This window comes from Medicago sativa, chromosome 4 (assembly GCF_051527215.1).
Source record: "Medicago sativa cultivar Bolivia chromosome 4, Bolivia_mono, whole genome shotgun sequence".
Classification (NCBI taxonomy): domain Eukaryota; kingdom Viridiplantae; phylum Streptophyta; class Magnoliopsida; order Fabales; family Fabaceae; genus Medicago; species Medicago sativa.
Window position 1 is genome coordinate 63861642 of NC_140752.1, and position 22533 is coordinate 63884174.

A 22533-nucleotide genomic window follows, 5' to 3' on the forward strand; every position below is an offset into this window, starting at 1 on the left:
GGTAATGCATATATTTTTAAAAAATGTTTATCTATATACTAACTTTCATCGCAAATAATATGTTCGCATAATTTAATAATATTTATTCTAAAAATAGTAGGCCGGCAAAATAATATTGTTGAAATTACATAAATAAAAATAAATAATACATTTTAAAATGAAATAAACAAATTATTTATTCTAAAATTATACAAAATACGAAATATTTTTAATGTGATCGCCAATATAAAGATAAATGGTATTTTGACATCAAAATACTAATGTTCATGGTCCAAAAATATTGATGTTAAATCCCTTTTATGCACTAGTGTTTCAAATGTGTATAGGTTATAGAAGATAACAAGTAAGAACGAGATATATATAAACATATATGATATCCTTAAAAAAATACGGGTCGGTCCAACACTTTCAAACATTTTTTTTTTGATGAAGAGGAAATTAAAAGACAAGAAAAACAAACTAGCCAATCCGCTGCCTAAATACCCCAGAGGTATCCGTAAGCATGATGATGTCCAATTGAGGAGGAGGAGAAGTCCACATCTTTAAGGAGTCGGTATTAGTGATGACATCTTGTCATTACGTAATTTTAGATGTATTTTAGCACAAAAATGGAGTTCACAAGGAGACTTATGCAGCAAAAGAGCAGAAAAACTGAAGAAAAAGCAAAGAATGAAAACGTGTCACGATTTGGATGCAACGTGACACGATTTGAGAAGCTTCAGAAAGGTTTGGTTCGACATTTGAAAACGTGGCACGATTGGTAAAACGTGCCACGATTTGGAGAAACCCTAATTTGTTTTCTTGCTCTACAAGGTGAAAACGTATCACGATTTACTTAAAACGTGACACGATTTGGGCGATATTCTGTGCCTATTTATGCTGAAGTCTATTCCAAAAACAAGGGTTACGAATTCTAGAGAGCAAAGTGCGATTTTGCAACTGCAAGGAAGACCCGGAGGACGATTTCTTCATCCTTCAACCACTTTGTGTATGTTTTATTACCTCTAATGATTATGTTATTTGTAAACACTATTATGAGTAGCTAAATCCATTAGAGGTTAGGTCTGAGATGATTCGTTGTAACCCTAATTGAGATATTATGTTGTGAAACTCTATTTATTGTGAATGATATTCTAGTTTTTATTCAATTCAAGTGTTCTTAATGCTTTTTATATCCTGATCAAATATAAATATAATTTTGTGAGAACGAATGACTACTAACCATAGCTTTCGACTTAGACCTATTGAATTGTTCTAATAAACATGGTTAGTCTAGGAATGGATAATCGTTTATTAGTGATATTAGGTTAACGTGCTTTAAACCTTCAAAGATTATTAGACCACCTAAGGGATTAGGGGCTGTAGTTTGAGAAGAGGGTTCCAACTCAAGGGATTGATTAGGACTATTTTGTTAACTATCGTGAGATTAGAAGCTCATTCATACGAATAGGTGCAACATAACAATTAGGGGAACATCGATGATTCGAAAGACCTAAACTCACCTCTCTTTTATTCTTAAAAACCAATTTTATTTTCAGCAATTACTTTTATGCAATCAAACCAATCTAGTGTCTAGTGGCAAATTAAAACAACTTTTACACATCCTAAAATACAACGTAGTTGAATTATTGAGATTAAAAACAGTCCTCGTGGGATCGATATTTTACTACTTCGATAGTATTTGGTGCACTTTCCAAACGCCTATCAAGTTTTTCGCGCCGTTGCCGGGGACTGTTGATTTATTTCAACAAGGCAATTACGTTATAATTTAGGATTTCTGCAATTTAAATTTCTGTTTTTATTTTAAAATTTTCTGTTTCAGTATTCATTTGATTACTCTTTATCGTGCAGCGCTACTAAGGTATTTTGCTGTTTATGCGAGGTAAACAGAGCTCTGACGACTTAGAGTACGATCCGGAAATTGAAAGAACTGCTAGAGCACTTCGGAAAGCTGTCCGGTTGCAAAGGTTGTCTCATTCCGTTCCACCGGGTGTTCGAGAATAGATACCGGAGCCAATCTTTACTGAATCTGAAACAATCTCTTCTCCTAGATCTGCTATCATGGGAGAACCTGCACCAAGACCAAAGCTAGGAGACTATGGGTTAGCCACTCATCGTGGTCAACTGACCCACACTTTTCAACCAGCTAACCCAGTTGCTTTTGACATCAAGACTACTGTTCTCAACGGTTTGAGAGACAGACAATTCGATGGCACCGAAACCATGAGCCCACATGAACACTTAAGCTGCTTTGCTGAAACATGTGAGTTTTGTGTACAACCAACCACTGTGACCGATGCACAAAAGAAACTAAGGCTGTTTCCTTTCACCTTGACGGGAAGAGCGAAGGATTGGTTGTTAACAATACCCAATGGGACTGTTCAAACTTGGGAGGAGCTAGAGCTTAAGTTCCTCGAGAAATATTTCCCTATGTCTAAGTATTGGGAAAAGAAGATGGAGATCTCTAACTTCAAGCAAGGGGAGAATGAATCACTATATGAAACTTGGGAGCGATTCAACTTGCTTCTTAAAAGATGTCCAAACCACGAGTTCACCGAGAAACAATACCTCCAAATTTTCACTGAGGGGGTGACACCAAACACTAGAATGTTCTTAGATGCTTCCGCGGGAGGTAGTCTGAAGAGCAAAACCGATCATGAAGTCCAATCTCTAATAGAAAACATGGCTGGAAATGAGTATCGGGCTGAAGCGAAAAAGAAAGAGGAGTGTTTGGGGTGAGTGAACAAACAACAATTCTAGCTAATCAAGCAGCCATGAACAAGCAAATCGAAGCTCTAACTAAGGAGTTTCAAGGGTTTACTTTGGCTCATAAGCAACAACAAGTGGCTGCAATCAAGTGCGACTTATGTGGTGAAGAACATCCTAATGGTGAATGTGTTCCCGAAGGATCTAGTGAGGAGGCCAACTACATGGGAGGCTATCAAAGGCAAAATCAATACTACACTCCGGGCATCAACAAGCATCCCAACTTGAGCTACTCAAATAACAATGCTTTGAACTCTCAAATGCTTACTCCTCCACAACAACAAAGAAAGCCTTCAGCTCTTGAGGAAACTATGATGAACTTTATGAAGATGACTCAAGGCAACTTTGAGGAGATGAAGAAGAGTCAAGAGGCTGAAAGAAAGAACAACGAAGCCTCCAGGAAGATGCTTGAAACTCAACTTGGGCAATTAGCTAAGCAATTGGCTGATCAGAACAAAGGCGGATTCTCAGGTAATACTAAAGAAAATCCTAAGAACGAGTCTTGTAATGCTATAGAATTGAGGAGCAAAAAGGTTTTGACACCTTTAGTTCCAAAAGCTCCAAAGAAAGTTGATGAAGTAGTAGTAGAGGTGGAAGAAGATGACGAAGTTGAAAAAAGAAATTGAAAATGGTGTAGTTGAAAAAGAGAATGATCAAGGAGTAGTTGAAAATGAAAAGAAGAAAAAAATAGAGGGAGATAAAAGTGAGAAATTGATAGATGAAGACTCAATCTTGAGGAAGTCAAAGAGCCAAATCTTAAAACATAGAGATAAGCCACAAATTATTCCATCATATGTGAAGCTTCCCTACCCTCATCTAGAGAAGAAGAAAAAGAAGGAGGAAGGACAATTCAAGAAGTTCATGCAACTTATCTCACAACTTCAGGTGAATATTCCTTTCAGTGAAGCTCAGTGGCGAAGCCAGGATTTATATAGAGCCTGGGCGAAAATTTTATCACAAATTTTACCTCGGATTATTGGACTATATTCCATTCGGTCTAACCACCTTATGCTACTTCTATACATGTTCTCCACAGTCCACACAAATCATATTCATCTACGACGAGACTCTATTATCTTTTCCAAACCAGTTAGTTTTCAACTTCCTCTCTAATTATTTCATTTAAGACAACAAAACTAAATAATACCTGGTAAGAAGGTCCAAAAGCTAACACAGTTAGATTGGATTGATCTTCTCTAAATCGGTTCCCCAGCTCATTGCTATTCTTCATCGAGTGTACAATGATAACTATAGCAGCCAATATTCACACTTTCTTGATGATTTAGTGTAAAATTGCGAATCATCAATACTTTAACAATTAAAAATCAGCACATTCCCAAATATGTGATCTTTGTGAGAAATCTAAATGTAAACACAGTAAGTACACAAAGAGTCCTTAAATGGCATAATTTCAATTGACTTATTTTTCTCACCAATATTAATCCAAATCAAATATAAAAATCAAATAAAGGGAAACAAATTTGGAAGTGTGTTTTTTGTGGCAGAGGATGGTTCCAATTAGAACCAAACAAAATGCAAAACAAGCCAAACACACCAAAAGGGATTCTATGCCATCACTCATCAACAATTCAGAACCATTCTTGAAAAAACAGAAACATTTTCTACCAAAAGATCAAAGAAAACCAATACTCTTCCTATAGAAAAAAATCACAGTCTAAAACAAAAATACATTAGATCAAAGAAAAATCCAAAAAGGTTTGAAATTTAATAACCCATTTGAGAATTAAACAAAACCCAGTAAACAGAATCCAATCTTGATCAGCATGAATAAAAAATCACAGTACAAAAAATCAGCAATAACAATAAGAACAGCACAGATTAGAGATTAAGAAAGATAAAAAAAGTTTAAAAATTAAATAAATAATTAATATGAGTAAAAAGAGAGTTTAAAGAAACATACACGATGTAAACAATCATAGCCTCCGTGGAAGCAGACACTAACCCCGCCGTACCATACTTACGACTCTCTTCCAAATACTCAGTAGAAGCTCCAATTCCAGAGGATTCAGTTAAACCATAACCTTGAAAGATACTTACACTTTGCCCTTTCTATACCATAACCTTGAAAGATACTTACACTTTGCCCTTTCTATAGCCAGCAGTTAAACCATAACCTTGTACCATAACTATGAAACTGCAAACAAGGTAGAAGCAGAGCCCGGGCACTAGCCCAGGCTAGCTGGGGGGTGCTGTCGCCCCTGGTGAAGCTCTTGATCAAATGCCTTTGTATGCCAAGTTCATGAAAGACTTGCTAACAGGAAGAAGAAAGCCTAAAGACGATGAAAACATTTCTCTTTCCGAGAATTGTAGCGCCATTCTCCAAAAGAAGCTACCACCTAAACTAAAAGATCCTGGTGCTTTTACTATCCCTTGTTCTATTGGACCGGTAAACGTCGGAAGAGCTTTATGTGATTTAGGGGCAAGTATCAACTTGATGCCCCTTTCAATGATGAAGAAGCTTGGATGTGAAGAGCCAAAGCCAACAAGAATGACCATTACTTTAGCTGATCGGTCAATCTCTTATCCTTTTGGTGTGCTTGAAGATGTGTTAGTGAAGGTGAATGATCTTGTATTTCCAGCAGACTTTGTGATCTTGGATATGGCTAAAGATGAAGATATGCCACTAATTTTAGGAAGACCCTTCCTTGCAACGGGTCGTGCCTTAATTGATGTTGAGATGGGAGAGCTAATGTTGAGGTTCCATAACGAGCAAGCAGTGTTCAATATCTTTGAAGCAATGAAACACCAAGAGGAAAATCCCAAGTGTTACCGAATTGATGTTGTTGAAGAAATAGTAGAAGACAACTCTCATGAACCTCAACCACCACAACCTCTTGAAAGAGCAATTGTAAATTCTATAGAGAGTTGTGAGCCTGATGAAGATCTTGAGGTGAATGATTGTGTCAAGCCATTTGAAGCAAGTAAAGAACAGATGCAACCACCACCACCTGAAGAAATACTGGATGACAAGTATGGGGGATCGGGAACTTTGAATAAAGGAAAAGAAAAGTCTACTTCCAATGGTCAATTTGGTATATTTGCTTACAGAAAAATGCCCTTTGGAATGCATAATGGGCCTGCGACCTATCAATGGTGTATGCTTTCCATCTTCTCAGACACAATAGAGAGAGCTAGAAGGTATTATGATAAGAGGTTGGTAAGGAACACTTCTACTGATGAAGCAATGGAGCTGAGGAAGCATGGTAAAAAACAAGAGCGACCTACCGAAAGCAAGGGTAGGACTTATATTGAATGATCCTTAGGGGTCATCAGAAGTCAAGCTAGTGACGGTAAAGAAGCGCTTGGTGGGAGGCAACCCACATTTAGATTTCAGGTAGTATTTCTTATTTCTTTTTATTGTTTTCAAATATTCAAAAATACAAAAAGATTTTAGCTGAAACAGACAGATGAAGAAAAAAAATTTCATGACCAGTACTGTGCAAATCGTGACACGTTTTGGGCAAAACGTGACACGATTTGCCTGCCCTCTGAAGCTCTTCAGAATTTTTCTAAGTTAAAATTGGGTGTCATTCGACATTGCTTAAAACGTGACACGATACTGAAATCGTGACACGATTTTACCACCCAAAATTTTTTCTAAGTCTCAAAAGTGGTGCATTTCGACAATTGGAAATCTTGACACGTTGGCCAAAACGTGACACGATTTCTGGGCAAGAAATTTTTCAAAAATGGGCAATCGTGACACGTTTTACCCAAACGTGACACGATTTTGGTGGTTTTCAAATTCTGACCGTTACAAAACCCAATCGTGACACGTTTTTGGCCAAACGTGACACGATTTTCCCAGCCTATAAATATAACCAACACGATTTTCATTCCATTCACTTCCAAAAGTAGCCAAACTTTGCCAAAATTTTCCCAGAACCCTAACCTACAAATTTCTAACCCTTTTCTACCACAAATCTTGATCTTTTCATCTTCCAACCACCAAACCATCACCATAAACCTTCATCATCAACCACAAACAACCCAAATCCATCATCTCCATCATCTCCACCCTAACCCTAACCATAATATTCACTTTCCACAAACCTAACCTTCAATCCAAACCCTAACCATAACCATGGTCGAGACACGCAACAAGGGCCAAGCATCCACCCAAAAAGCCACCAAGAAATCCAAAACCGACAACCCTAGAAAGAAACCGGTCAAACCTAAGTCTACCAATGAACCACCACCACCATCCGTGAACCACCGCTTTTTAAACTCACAAGCCCGTGACCGCTTCAAAGATATCAAGCATTACAGAGTGATTCTAGAAAGGGCCTTCTTGCTCCCAAAATTGTTGAAGAATCCTGAGTTTGAGCAAGCCCTAACTGCTTGGGATTGGCATGGTTTAAATGGGATGATTTTCGAGCAAGCTAACAAGACATTGGCCCTCGAGTTTTATGCTAATGCTCGGTTCTCCGGGAGAAGGTATGGGTCTTATGTATGTGGGAAAGACATTGACTTCTCACCTGAGGCAATCAATAACTTTCTGAAGATTGTTCCACCGGAGCAATGTGATGTGAAGAGGAGAAGGGAAACTTGTGGTAATTGGAATGATGAAGCTTGGGAAGAATTGCTATTGCAGATGTGTGTAGAGGGGGCTACTTGGAAAGGAGGGAAGCGGATGCTGTTGAAGTCTGACTTCAAGCCGGTCTCTAAAGCTTGGGCATCATTTGTGGTGCAAACACTAGAGGGCACCTCATGTTCTTCTGAAAATCTATTGGTGCGAGTCCACACGATCGCGGCTATTAAGGATGGTGCTCCTATTAATGTTGGTGAGTTGATCGCCAATAATATTGCTGATATTGCTACAGGTAACAAGAAGGCTTTGCCTCATCTAAGCCTTATTTGCTGGCTTTGTGAGGAAGCCGACTGTGATCTTTTTGCCAATGATTTGGATGCTCCAATGATGAAGCCTATTACCGACACATACATGGAGGGGTTTATGAAGGACTACCAGGAGCGCATGCAGGATCTTATGGCAGCAGAAGGGCAGCCACAGCCACAACCACAGCCACAGCCCCAGGCACAGCCACCTCCACCTCAGTTTGTTCATGGAGAAGGGAGCAGTCAGCTGGGTACCTATGCACCCATTCATCCTATATGATGCTGCACTACATGTTCGGCCATGCCAACTGGATGAATGAGGTGTCAGATCAGGAGTACTGTAACCGTCCGAGGTTTGGTCAGGAGTTCACTGAGGCGGTCTGCCTCAACAGAAGGAAGATGACAGGCTCTTTTGAGAGTTTTGATGGGTCCGAGGAGGCTATGGACCATTACTTTGATGTCACCAGAGGTCGAGCTCAGGCTAGAGAGCAGGAGATCAGAGCTGAATTTGCTGCTGATGGCTCCCAGTCTAAATATCACTTTGGGGAAGACACCTATGAGGAGGAGAACCCCAACACTTGGATTCCTGAGGACCAGATGCAGGATTGAGTGGGCTACTGATGGCCCACCTTTTATTATTTTTCTGTTTTTATTTCAGCACTTTGGTTTTGTAACTTTAACTATTATGTTCGAACAATTTTATTTGCTTTTGGTTAAGTTTAACTCGGTTTCACCCCCCGTTTATGTAATTATTCCTGCACTTGTTTATTATTGATGAATTTGCTTGTTTACTTGACTTTTTCCACTTTAGTAACAAATGTTTGTTCAAGTGGTATTCCAAAAGTTCAAAAGGAGGAGTGACTTGGTTTTCAAAGGCGAAGTGTACGGCAGTAAAGATAGGTAGTCACAACTCCCAGAAATCTCAGCCATAAGGTTCATTGCCAAATTTTGTTTTTCAATTTACATATATATTAGAATATTCCATGCATTTACATTTCTAGAACTTGCATTGTTTCTCTACTGTTGATTGATCTTTGTCATTAGCACACTGAGGCAAAAGTGCTTGGTCCTGTGAGCCTTTTGAAGCCTACCCTGATTATAATTGTTATGTTTTATCCTCTTCTTAGCCACTTTGAGCCGGTAGGATTAGAACTTGTTGTTCGGTGACAAACTACATTAAAAACTTAGAGACTTTTAGGACTTGTCCCTTATTGCTTTTCTGAGTTAGGCATTGTAGAATGTTGCTAATAATTAAGTTTGGGGTTGCTATTGGAATTTGCAACCAATTAAGTTTGGGGTGGGGGTACTAGAGAATAAGAGAACTAGAGAATAAGAGAACAAAAAGAAAAAGAATTGTCATGCAAAATGCAAAAATATACTCAAAAATTGGTGTATGAAAAAAAAAAAGAAAAAAAAATGAATGAAAATGAATGATGAAAAAGGGACCAAACTTTGAATATCCGAGTAACTTCAAACTCGATTGTCCCTAATGTTATAAATATTCTCTAGTACCTTTGCATTAATTGTTGTTCTATAAGGTGAATGAATGAAGGATTGAATTTTGTGCTTTAATTTACGTATGAGTGCCTAACTCAAATTTTGTGTAGCCTACTTATCCAAATATTATCCCACCTTCACCTAAGCCCCGTTATAACCCTTAAAGACCTCAAAGCGTGCATTGACATTGATTTTGATTGACGTTTATAAACTTTTCAAGCGTATGGTAATATGTAGATTGCATGTCGACTGTGTATGAACCCTTTTCAATTAGTTGCGTGGAGTTGTGAATTGGTGGATCCGTACAAGTCAAACTAGCTCATCTTTAGCTAGTAAGGTGTTGAACTTTTGGGTACTACTGCTTGATCAGGTAATTGTTATTTTACTGTCGATTGTCAGCTTTGCAAGTAAATTCCTTGAGGACAAGGAATGGTTTAAGTTTGGGGTTGTGATGACATCTTGTCATTACGTAATTTTAGATGTATTTTAGCACAAAAATGGAGTTCACAAGGAGACTTATGCAGCAAAAGAGCAGAAAAACTGAAGAAAAAGCAAAGAATGAAAACGTGTCACGATTTGGATGCAACGTGACACGATTTGAGAAGCTTCAGAAAGGTTTGGTTCGACATTTGAAAACGTGGCACGATTTGGAGAAACCCTAATTTGTTTTCTTGCTCTACAAGGTGAAAACATGTCACGATTTACTTAAAACGTGACACGATTTGGGCGATATTCTGTGCCTATTTATGCTGAAGTTTATTCCAAAAACAAGGGTTACGAATTCTAGAGAGCAAAGTGCGATTTTGCAACTGCAAGGAAGACCCGGAGGACGATTTCTTCATCCTTCAACCACTTTGTGTATGTTTTATTACCTCTAATGATTATGTTATTTGTAAACACTATTATGAGTAGCTAAATCCATTAGAGGTTAGGTCTGAGATGATTCGTTGTAACCCTAATTGAGATATTATGTTGTGAAACTCTATTTATTGTGAATGATATTCTAGTTTTTATTCAATTCAAGTGTTCTTAATGCTTTTTATATCCTGATCAAATATAAATATGATTTTGTGAGAACGAATGACTACTGACCATAGCTTTCAACTTAGACCTATTGAATTGTTCTAATAAACATGGTTAGTCTAGGAATGGATAATCGTTTATTAGTGATATTAGGTTAACGTGCTTTAAACCTTCAAAGATTATTAGACCACCTAAGGGATTGGGGGCTGTAGTTTGAGAAGAGGGTTCTAACTCAAGGGATTGATTAGGACTATTTTGTTAACTATCGTGAGATTAGAAGATCATTCATACGAATAGGTGCAACATAACAATTAGGGGAACATCGATGATTCGAAAGACCTAAACTCACCTCTCTTTTATTCTTAAAAACCAATTTTATTTTCAGCAATTACTTTTATGCAATCAAACCAATCTACTGCCTAGTGGCAAATTAAAACAACTTTTACACATCCTAAAATACAACGTAGTTGAATTATTGAGATTAAAAACAGTCCTCGTGGGATCGATATTTTACTACTTCGATAGTATTTGGTGCACTTGCCAAACGCCTATCAATTAGTTGCACCAAATTTAGCCAACCAGTCAGCATATTCGTTCCCTTCTCTCAAAGTATGACTAAATGAGACCACCCATGGAAGAGAAGAAAGCTTCCTAATGAGAGAAAGCAAAGTTGCATGAGGATGAAAATCCCTTTGTTTAGTATCAACAATACGATCCAAAGCTGTCTGAGAGTCAGATTCCATGATGATAGACCTGTAACCAAGATCCCATGCCAACACTTTCAAACATAAAACAGAGTTTAAAAAATCATTAACCAAAAAAACTAGAGGCCTTTTAATAATAATAATAATAATAATAATAATAATAATAATAATAATAATAATAATAATAATAATAATAATAATAATAATAATAATAATAATAATAATATTAATAATAATAATAATAATAATAATAATAATAATAAGCTTAAATACACTTTTTCGGTCCCCTTATTTCAAAAAAAAATGAAATTTTGGTCATCCTATTTTAAAAATCAGGTTTTTGTTCCTCATATTTAACCCTTTTTTTTTCAAAATTTTAGTCTCTCATCTCATTTTTGTTTCATTTTTTTATTTTTTATAATTTGACATATTCATTTATGGGTGACAATGCATATTAGACAAATTTTTGTTAGCATGAGATTCAGCGTGTCCTAATAAATGCTTCCATATGATAAATAGATACGTCATCGACACATAATAAAAAAAAGAAATGTTAAACAAACACAAATTTTTTGACACAAATACAACACGATGGCGAATTCGTACTAACAACTAAAATGCAAGGATAAAGTTGTCTTTTTAGCTATAAATCTTTTAACATCGCCATCTTCCCTCTTCTGTCATCGTGACACACTCTCTCACACACACACACACACACACACACACACACGTACACACACCGGCGAAGGACAAGGATGGCAATGGTGCTCTTAACGGAGAAGGTTGAGGTGGTGGTGTGTGGTCATTGTCGTGTGTGAACGGAGAAGAAGATTCAAGTGGATACGAATCGTCCATCACCACTACCTAATCTTTTCTATGGTGGTGATGTGGTGGGTTGGATCAGAGAAGAAGCATATGTGGTGGGGTTGCTTTTCAGATTTGGAAGGGTGGTGGTGGTGAGTGATGATGGTAGTGTTATGGTGAGGACAATGTGGTGGAGAAAGGATGAGGACAATGGTGGTGTTGGCCTGTGATTGAGGAGTACAGTGTTGTTGGCAGATGAGGGAGGGTACGGTAAGTAGAGAGAAACGTCGGCGAGAGAGAGGGACAGACGATGGCCGAGAAAGAGAGAGAGAGAGTAGAGGTGGTGGTCGGCGGAGGCGGAGATAGAAAAAGAGAGGGGGAAGATTCACATGGAAGAAGGAAATGAAAGGGAAAAAATTGTATAAATACGGTTGTGTCGTATTTTTGTCTAAAAAAATATGTGCAAATAACATAACTGAATAAAAAATGACCTAATAATGAGATGATGGACACAAATTTAGAAAAAATATTAAATATCGGGATAAATAAATCAAGTTTTTTTTAATTAAAGGGTCCAAAACTTTAATTTATTTTTGAAAATAAGATGATCAAAAGTGCATTTAAGACAATAAAAAAATTTATTGGTCAAGAAACCAATAAAATTTATTATACTTTTTAAAGCATATTTTCATTTTAAACTTGCTTTTTGGATGGAAAATATTTTAATTTAGTATGAAACATTTTACTTGTTGTACTTACATGTTATTTTTTATTTTAGGTTTTTAATATATTAAACACCAATTTCAAATAACTCAAGTCAATATGAAATGGATGAAGTTTTTTTTTGAGTGGCAAATATTATATATATATATATATATATATATATATATATATATATATATATATATATATATATATATATATGAGAATGCATTATGTATCTGAGAATGATGAGAATAATTATTAACCCTTAGATTAACTTTAGATGGTTATGATTAAAAAACAAAACACGTGGATCCCCTTATTCTATTATTTTTCTCTAACCCATCTTTCTAAACTGTCATCTGCCATGTGGATCCACACTATGTAACAAAACTGTCATCTGCAATTTTCATATAGCTTTATTGGTTGTTTTGTTTTCATCTAGCTCTACCAATTTCTGTAACCCATTTATTTTCATCTGCCAATTTGAAAGACCGTCACTCTCTTGTTTTTATTTTATTTTATTTTAACGCAATTTTATTCAGAAAAAACAAAAATCTAATAAAACAAAACTAAAACAAAGCGGACGAAGAACGTGAAACTGTGATATGATGTCACCGCCTCGCCGCCTACTCTCTTATGTTCTGGCCACCGCACCTTCAAACGAATAAAATGAGATCGAAGATCTAGTTTCACCGCAACTTCTTGTTGTTCCTTTAGCATCGTCGTTGTTGTTGCGGTCACCAAATCTCGGGTGTTAGAGAGATGCGAGAGTGAGAGAGACGACATACATCTAGAGAGACGGCGAGGTACAAGCTTGAGAGAGATGACGACATGGGTAAGTTAAACGGCGACGATGGTGAGGCAGCTGAGACATGATGAAGAGAGAGAAGACATCAAATAATAGAATAAGGGGATGTACATGTGTTATTTTTTAATCACAACCATCTAAAATCCTTACATAAACACCCAACCACAACCGAACAAGAGGAAGACTAGGAACATAACCTCTCAATCAACCAACCCTAGACAAATCTACCATATGACACTAACGATGCCAACACATAATGGGTTCATGATCCAACTCATAAAAGGAACAAGTATGACCATAACGTTTTCATAAAAACCATTTTGAAGAGGTAAACTTAACCATATCCACCAACTGAAGCACATAGTCTCCTTCCCCAAAAAGATGTGAGCATTTCAGGATCCTAGATGTCTATAAAAGGATAACCATAACGTTGGTTGATGGGTACTTGATGAAGCATGCTGAGGGACATGAGTGTCCTAGATGGGATTTGTCCCTCCTCATAAACGGGAGATATATCTTTAGGCCTCTTGATGAAATATGACTGTAAAACTGCATGGCCATGCCGAACTAAGTCAATATAAGATATTGGACTTGTTCGTTATTCAGTATATTTCGGAATCAAGAAATATAAATATTGATCTATACAAGGGTGACAATATATATGCCTTGGGATCAATAAAGATATCGAGACAAAGGAGTAATTGTACACATGAGTATTATCATGGAAAGGTTTCGTCAGATCACTTGACATTCTTGTCACTTGGGTAGCAATGATGTGTTGCTAGATACCGCTCATTGTTTATAATATTAAATGTTAGATTTAATATTATTGCCAACGTGACTAGAATCTAAAGGGTCACACACAAAGAACAGTCAAAAGAGAAATATATAAGTATGACTTATATAAGGGGTGCGTTTAGTAAATAACACTAATTAGTTAGCAAAATTACTAAACTTGTTGTTGGGCTTACGGAAGCCCAATAATGACTTCTGACTTGCAGAGCACACTAGAAGTTCTATAAATAGAACTCTAGTGCTGAAGTTTTTGGTTACACGTTTTTGGAGCAACCCTTATTCTCTGCACTTCCCATTCATTGGCTAGCACCGAGTTTTGGAGGAGCACTGTTCGTGTGGACTTGCTAGAGGCTTTCCTGCTTACTGCTTGCTTGGCTGTGATCGAGATTCCAGTTTCCAGTTTCCAACGTTCAGATTCCAAACTTCGAGGTAACAATCGAATCACTGATTCATGTTTGAATTTCGTAATGATCCAAGGAAAGAAAATCGAAATTCTTCTTCTTCTTCTTCTTCTTCTTCTTCTTCTTCTTCTTCCGTTGTGTATGATATCTTTCGATTTTCCTTCTGTACCTGATGAAGTGAAAGTACAAATGTGGGAGATTGTAAAAACCTTGCAAACCAATCTACTAAAAAAATTAGAAGTAGATGATACAAATGGTGAAAACGTAAGAGGAAAAAGGCCATTGGACGATGATAGGAATGCTACAGCTGCAAATCTTTTCAAGAAGACAAGAGTGAGCAGTCAGGCCACCATCAACATCATCTTCAAAAAGAGTTTGAGGGAAGAAGCTTGTTTAGAAATTGCTTCCTTTTTCTACAATAATGTCATTGCATTTAACGAAGCGAAGAGTGAAGAGTTCAGCAGAATGTTGGAAAAGGTTTCCAGACATGGTCTAGGATTCAAACCACTGTCCTATCATGAAATTCCAACAAAGTATCTAAAACAAAAAAAGGAGGAGACATTAAATGCCATGGAAGAACACAAGATTATTTGGAAGAAGACAAGATGCACTATCATGAGTGATGGGTGGACCGACATTAGAAGAAGGACAATATTGAACTTCTTAGTGAATAGCCCCAAAGGTACTGTATTTTTAAAGTCCATAGATGCTTCACACATTACAAAAACTGCTGATAATTTTTTTTATCATGCTTTATCAAATAGTAGAGGAAGTAGGAGAAGAAAACGTAGTTCGGGTTGTAACCGACAATGCAGAAAATTATATAGTTGTTGGGGAAATGTTAATGAAAAAAAGAAAGAAACTCTATTGAACACCATGTGCAGCGCACTATATCGATTTGATGTTTGATGATCTTGAAAAAAACAAAAACAATTCATCGTGATACCATTTCCAAGGGTAAAAAGCTCACTCAATATATTTACTCTAAATCTTCCCTAATTTCTTTATTACAACATTTCACCAAGGGAAAAGATTTAGTGAGACCAGCGGTTACTCGATTTGCAACATCGTATTTAACTTTAGGGTGTTTAAATGAAAACAAAGGGGCGTTGGTTAGGATGTTCACCTCTAATGAATGGATATCTTTTAAATTTGCAAAAACAGAGGAAGGAAGGAAAGCAAATTGAAGAAGTGGTGATGGATAGAGTTTTGGAAAGACATTGGTACTTGTTGTAAAGGTGCTTTTCCACTAATTAAAGTCTCCGTTAGTGGATTCGGATGAACAACCAGCAATGGGATGGATTTATGAAGCAATGGAAGAGAAAATTCAAACCAACTTCAATGGGGTCCAAAGAAGGTAAATCTACTCTACAACTGTAATTCTGCAACTCTATAATTTTGTAACTCTACAACTCTATAATTCTGCAATTATGCACCTCTATAATTCTACACTTCTAATTTTTTTCTCTTCATTTTTTAGTTAAAAGCCTCTATGGGATATCATTGATGAGAGGTGGGATAGACAGTTGCATAGGCCTTTGCATGATGTTGGTTATTACCTGAATCCTCAGTTAGATTACAATGTTGATTTTAAAGCTGATTTTGAAGTGAAACGTTGACTATACGATTGTTTGGAAATGATGGTTGAAGATGTTCAAGAAATTAGTAAGATAAACTTGAAGATATTATGAGGAAGGCAAAATAATTTGGTAGTCCAATAGCAATGGCTGCTCTTAAAACAAAAACTTCGGCACAATGGTGGGCATCCGAAACTTGAAAAATTTGCAATTTGTGTGCAAAGCTTGACTTGTAGCTCATCCGGATGTGAAAGAAATTGGAATGCTTTTGAGATGGCAAGTTTCTTTCAAATTTAAATTGTTATAATAATATATCAAATTGCTATATACTAATGTATTTAGATGTTATTAGGTGCATACAAAGAGAAGAAATAGGCTAAAACAAAAGACCATGAATGATGTTGTGTTTGTGATGACTAATTCTAAATTGGCAAAGAAGAAGAAAGATAGAAAGGTTGTTGAATATAGCCTTGATGACATTGATTCCGATGATGAGTGGATTGTGAACAATGAAGAATGTTCACTTCGAAATGAAATTTGGGATCTTACAATAGAAGGTGAAGATTTGGAGGGAGGAACCCAATATGAAGGAGATAATGGAGCTGCCACTGTTGAAAATGACTTGGAGATCCACAATCTTGATGAAGAATTTGAAGGACTTAGAGATGAAGATGTTATGAAAGATATTGCGCTTGATCAGAATGTTTTGAATGACTTGTTGAATTAGGTTTTTTTTCATGATGTTTAAGAGATTGAAGTTTTAGGATGATGCTTTCTTTTTTGATCAAAGTTGTGATGTTTAAGACAAAGAGAATGATGATTAATGATTTTTTTTTTATGAAAGTTTATTTTTCTTAGTTTCTTTTATAATTTTGTCTATTTGGTGGGATCTTACGATCCTACGATCTACACTCTTTCTATACCCTAACGATCTTTAGTGGAATATTGATTTTGACAACCATGGATGTAACCAACAAACGATAATCGTAAACAAGAGTTCTGATTACAATAATTGCAAACAACAAACGATACTCGAATTCCGATCGCGATGAACGTGAGGAACTTGATGAAATCCCAAGAAACCTGAAAACTTCGAGTCTATTTTATGGACGATGATTCTCGTCAAAAGGCCGAGGAAACCGGAAAACTTGGAAAGGTTAGGTGACAAATGAAAAAACAACTGAAATGTTTTAATTGTATAAAGGGTAAAATAGGTAGTTTATGGAAAATGTATGAGTGTGAGTATAAATGTAGGAGTATAGGGTAAAATTTTCTTTAGAGCAATGTACAGGTCTTGAAATCAGAAGCCCTGAATTCAAGTCTTGCTAGTATTCTTGAAATAAGGTAAATTTCAATAGATTATACAATCTTCGTTTTAATTATAAGACATTTTTTCATTTCTTCTTTGTCTCTTTTTATAAGACCTCTTTCAAATTTTAAAGTGCATTAATTATCTATGTTACATGCTCCTAAAGGGTAAACTTATAAAACAATAGTAATTGTCAACAAAATTAATACAATACCCAATTTTCTTAATTTCCATGTTTTTCCCTAAAAGGGTCATATATTTAGGGACGGGGTAGCAGTGTTTTTTAAGTTTAAAAGTTTTTGGGACTTAATATACGACTCATCCAGAAAACTTCTTTAATAGCTAAAAAGCATTTAAACTGTTTTTTAAAACATTGTTCAAGCAAAGTCTTATCTACTTTGTGCGAAGACATCATCACTCACTCTAAATTTATTAGAATAAAAAATATATTTCAACACCTTTATTTCTATACATTTATTGGACATCTTTTTTGAAGGAATTTATTGGAAATCTTATTTATTTGCTTATCTTTATTTTTTAATTATCATCAACGTATCATATCTATTATATCATTTGTAACCAAAAATAAAATCTATTATATCACAAATTTTCACAAGGAGGTGCATGGATGTGTCAATGTCATATATAAATTTTCAAGAAAAAATAGCAGCTACTATGCATAATGCATTGTTCTTATGCAATAAAAGACAAACTCAAATAGACGAAAATAGATGTACAGTATATTCTTTTTCAATTGTATCAGTAATTCACATGACTCTCTCAGAAACTGCTACGGAGGCGGAAACATGCTCGTTGGTGGCTGCAGAAATATATATCAGAAGTTCAGAACTGAACCCAAAATAAATCATTAAAAAAGCGAAAAGGCTATGTTACTTTTTACTGGCCTGTGTGTCTAAATACGATGACGAATATGTGGTTTGAAGATATTTACATTTTACTATAAATAAAGTTGCTTTTTAATAATTATATGTAGAAAGTTTTTACATTGTAAGTTTTAATGTGTCTGTTATTTCTCGGGTCCCCTTATATTTTTTAACAAGTGGTACCAGAGACTTTGTTAAACTCGGTAGAAGATCGTTGGATTTTAAGTGTGAGTGTATATCAAACTAGTGAGGTAGGTGACTTGCACTTAAAAGGTAGAAGTTTCATGTCACTTGAACACTTAAAAGGTTGTTGAGTGTCAAATGTAAGTGGTTAAGTCTCATATTACTTGAGAATGAGTAAAGTGTTTTTTTTTAGTTTTTAAGGAGAATGAGTAAAATGTTGTGTATATTAGAAATGTAATACATATACCTTTCTCATGTGACCTATGGATTCTCCAACAAATTGTTGTTAAATGATGTTGAAAACTTGGTAAAAACATGTTTAAAAAATATGGTTTAATTAAGTAAATGATCCCTATAAATATTCAGAATTTTATTTTTAACCCCTACAAAATAAAATCGTACTTTTTTTTGACAAAATAAAATCGTACTTTTAATTCGAGTAAAATTTTCCGTCTACATTTTTTAGTTTATGTAGAATTTTCTATCAGTATTTTTAGTTCATGTAAAAAATTTCCATCCCTAAAATGCTAAAGAAAAATGTCACAAAAATAAATAAAAAATGTTATTTTATTTTATAAGGATTAAAAAACAAAATTCTAAATATTTATATTTACCATTTTACTTGATTAATCCAGAAAATATCATTCCTTTATCTCATCTCAAGTAAATATCATCACATCACAATTTAACATGAGACAGAGTGAGTAGGTTTCATTTTTGTTGCCATCTCAATCCTTGCATTCAGTGGCTGTCAACCCAGTGGGCAGGCCAGTATTCAACCAAGATAAAATCAATCGAACATGAAGAAGTTAAATAATAAAATATACATATGATCATCAGAGAAAACGATATGACGATGAAATTGCAACCCCACAATCATAACAATTATAAGAAAAAAACAGACCCACCATTTGAAAATCAGAGAGGAAAATTTATGAATAATAATTAGTAATTGTATGACTTGAGGTGAAAATTCTAGAAGTGAATTATGGTTAGTCAAAAGTGTACCTGACCTGTTGAGTCATATATTTGCTTTTCAATATTTTCACCAGAATAGGGTACCTTTGATGTCAGATTCTATTCCAGGAGTCGTCATTTTCTCTTCGTTTTGTGCTCTGCGCTGCGGTAAAAAGGGTAATTTTCTTGTACACTACAGTACATTACATAAGTTAGATAGAGGGTGTCGCTGACCATATATATCCATATTATATTATCCAAACATTTGAAGTTATATAGAATAGAGTTTAAACTTTTATTGCAAGTAAATTTATTTAAATTATTTTTAAATTTAGTAACATTTTTTGTTAATTATATTTATTTTTCTTCAAATATTCAGCACCAAAATTTGTTGGATCTTTTTTTAAATTTTTATAGAAATGATGTTAACTTGTAGGATATACTTTTAATGGGAAGTAAAACTAATCTAGAACCACAGTTAGATTCTATTGCAAACTAATCACACTTTGGTTGGTTGTTTTAGTAAGCTGAAGAAGTTCATCTCTTCTATTCTTTTTGCTAATAGAAGAAACCCATCTCTAATATAAAACATCTTTTCCATTACGTGCATCATTAGATATTGAGAGTTGAACAATTATTTTTTTGGATAAGACATGCAAAAAAATGGACGAGGGTTCTCCAAAAAATTGTTAAAAAATAGTTGTATAAATATCACTTTTCATATTAAAATGCTATGTAGTGTCGCTTGCAACACCGCCAATATTGAAATTGTTATAATAAAAGTTCAATGTTTCTACGGATAAAATTATATGTGTGTGTCCTGTGTATGAAAAAAAAATCTGATTGAAAAAGGAAGAATCCACCTTGTTTACATAACTTTAAAAGAAGCTAATAACTTTTATTTTGATGAAAAAAATAAACTATGAGTATATACAATTTTTTATAACATTTCTAAATAAAAATAATTTCCTCAGTCTGTGTTTTATGCGGAGGTCCTTGCCATTATTATTGCCATTGAATTTGCGGCCAGCAAGGGATGGAGGCATATATGGGTTGAAAGTGACTCATCTAGTGCTATTTTGATTTTTTCGAATCCTCTTTTGGTGCCGATTAAGTTACGTAACAGATGGCACAACGCTAGACAGTTGGGGATTCAGGTTATTTCATCTCACATATTCCGTGAAGGGAACTGTTGTGCTGACAAGCTAGCTAATATGGGACATTCCATGGTAGGAGAGATTTGGTTAGATGCACTTCCTGCTGATCTCAAATATGACTTCTTTCGAGATAGATGTGGCTTACCAAATTATAGATTCCCCTAGTTGGTTTTTGTAGTTTGGCTGTTTTTTTTTCTGTTGATTGTATATATTTTTTTCCTTGGAGGGTTTTGGTTTGGTCCCCCCTCCTTTTGTATTTTCCCCCTTTTTTTAATAATATTTTGAGTTAGGCGGTATAGGATGGAGGTCTCTCGGGGTGCCAACCTAGTTGGGATGTCGACGAGGCCTCTTGATGCTTGCCCTTTCTCCTAGTTTATCAAAAAAAAAAAAAAAAAAAATAATTATATAAAAACCCATGACATTTATGATTTGTTTTGAAGGAACATGACATTTATGATTGAATATTGATAAATGCATAACAAAATCGTGCTCATACAAAAGTAGATGTTCATCGCACTGCCTTGTTTATATTAGACAAAACTTAATATACCTAATAAATGCAAAACAATGAAATATTTGGAAACTAATCATCATGTTAAAGTGTTACTCCGTATCAGCAAGCATGGTATAAAAAAAATTGGAAATTTTGAGGGGACCGCGGCCTACATTGCCCCCTGTTGTGGCTCCTCCCTTGCTAGTGGTGATCAACTGTGGTTGAAATGGTGGTCGGCGGTGATCAATATGTGGCTATAGTTTTGGTCGGAGCGGTAATTGGTGGTGGTCACAATGGTAGTCACTAGTCGATGGTGGTCATATTAGTGTTCAAAGGTGGACAGAGTGACGATGAGTGATGGTCAAAGTGGTGCTCATAATTGTACTTAGAGGTGGTTAAATTGCAGATCAGAGGTGGTCATAGTTGTGGTCAATGGTGGTTGAAGTGGTGGTTGACGTTGATCGGAGTGGCCCATGACCATTGGCAGTGACAAGTTAGAGTTAAAACAAAAGCATAAATGATAAAGCTTATTTGGCTTAAAAGCATTGTTAAAAAACGGTTTGGCCGTTTGGGTCCTTCTATTTTAAAAACCGTTATTTGTTCCATAATTTTTAGGTCATTTTTCATGATTTGGCATATTCACTTAGGTAAATATAATCGTATCCATATAGTTTGGTTGAGTATGTACACTTCATCCAATCAATCAATGTCATGTTTGAAGGTGAGAAAAACACAAGAAGGGGGGTTGAATTGTGTTTTAGAAAAATTCTTCGTTTCTCCTAAAAACTGAACACACTGATCAGAAGCTAAGCGAGACAGCTTCTGAAGTGATAATCAGAATCTAAATGCAGCGGAATAAAACAGAGAGAGAGAGAAGAAGAACGACACAAAGCAATTATACTGGTTCCTTCCACAATCCGGAAGTAGTCCAGTCCCCCTTGCACTTCCAAGGAGATTTCACTATGAGTAATATCTGATTACAAATGCTCAAGCACACAAGCAAGAGACTTCCAATGCTCAAGCACACAAGCAAGAGACTTCCTTTGCTCAAGAACACAATCAAGAGACTTCCTTTGCTCAAGAACACAATCAAGAGACTTCCTAACTAAACAAAATTACACAGAAAATTGTTTAAGGTTGAACACTTGATATACAATCAGAGGTGCTCACAATACAAATCAGATACAGACTCAATGGACTTAAGAATTTCTAAGATATGACTTTGAGACACAGAAATTCTAAGTGAATGCAGAACAATTTCAGCAGAGGTTTGGTACTTGTGAAAATCTTGTGAGTCTTTCGTTCAGCGTTCTTGCATTACCAATTCTCTAGGTCTTCACTCCTTTATATAGAGGTGTGAGAGAGACATTGTGAAATTGCCAGCACACCAAAGAGTCGTTGTTGAAGCCTGATCTTTCACCAATAATCTTTTGCCTGATTTGGCTGTTGTCCTATGAAGAACAAATTTGAAATCCATTCCTTATCCAAAGGAACATCTATGCAGGCGAAACCGTATTCTGGAGCTGTTTTCTTGTCCTGTAGCGCGGACACAAAACAGAGTAGTGGAGAACGTGGTTGTACAATTCGTACAAAGTACAATGTCAACGCTTTCG

General features: G+C 35.6%; 1 protein-coding gene and 1 pseudogene across 1 annotated transcript; both read left to right on the forward strand.

Moving 5' to 3' along the window:
• The first annotated feature begins 14501 nt into the window (after positions 1-14501).
• Positions 14502-17093, forward strand: LOC146930647 (uncharacterized; annotated as a pseudogene).
• On the forward strand, positions 17043-20592 carry LOC146930648 (uncharacterized). The gene is made up of 2 exons (XM_085707583.1): positions 17043-17093; positions 20245-20592. Exons 1-2 carry the CDS (start codon positions 17043-17045, stop codon positions 20590-20592), a joined length of 399 nt encoding a protein of 132 aa, XP_085563709.1.
• Positions 20593-22533: the final 1941 nt, after the last annotated feature.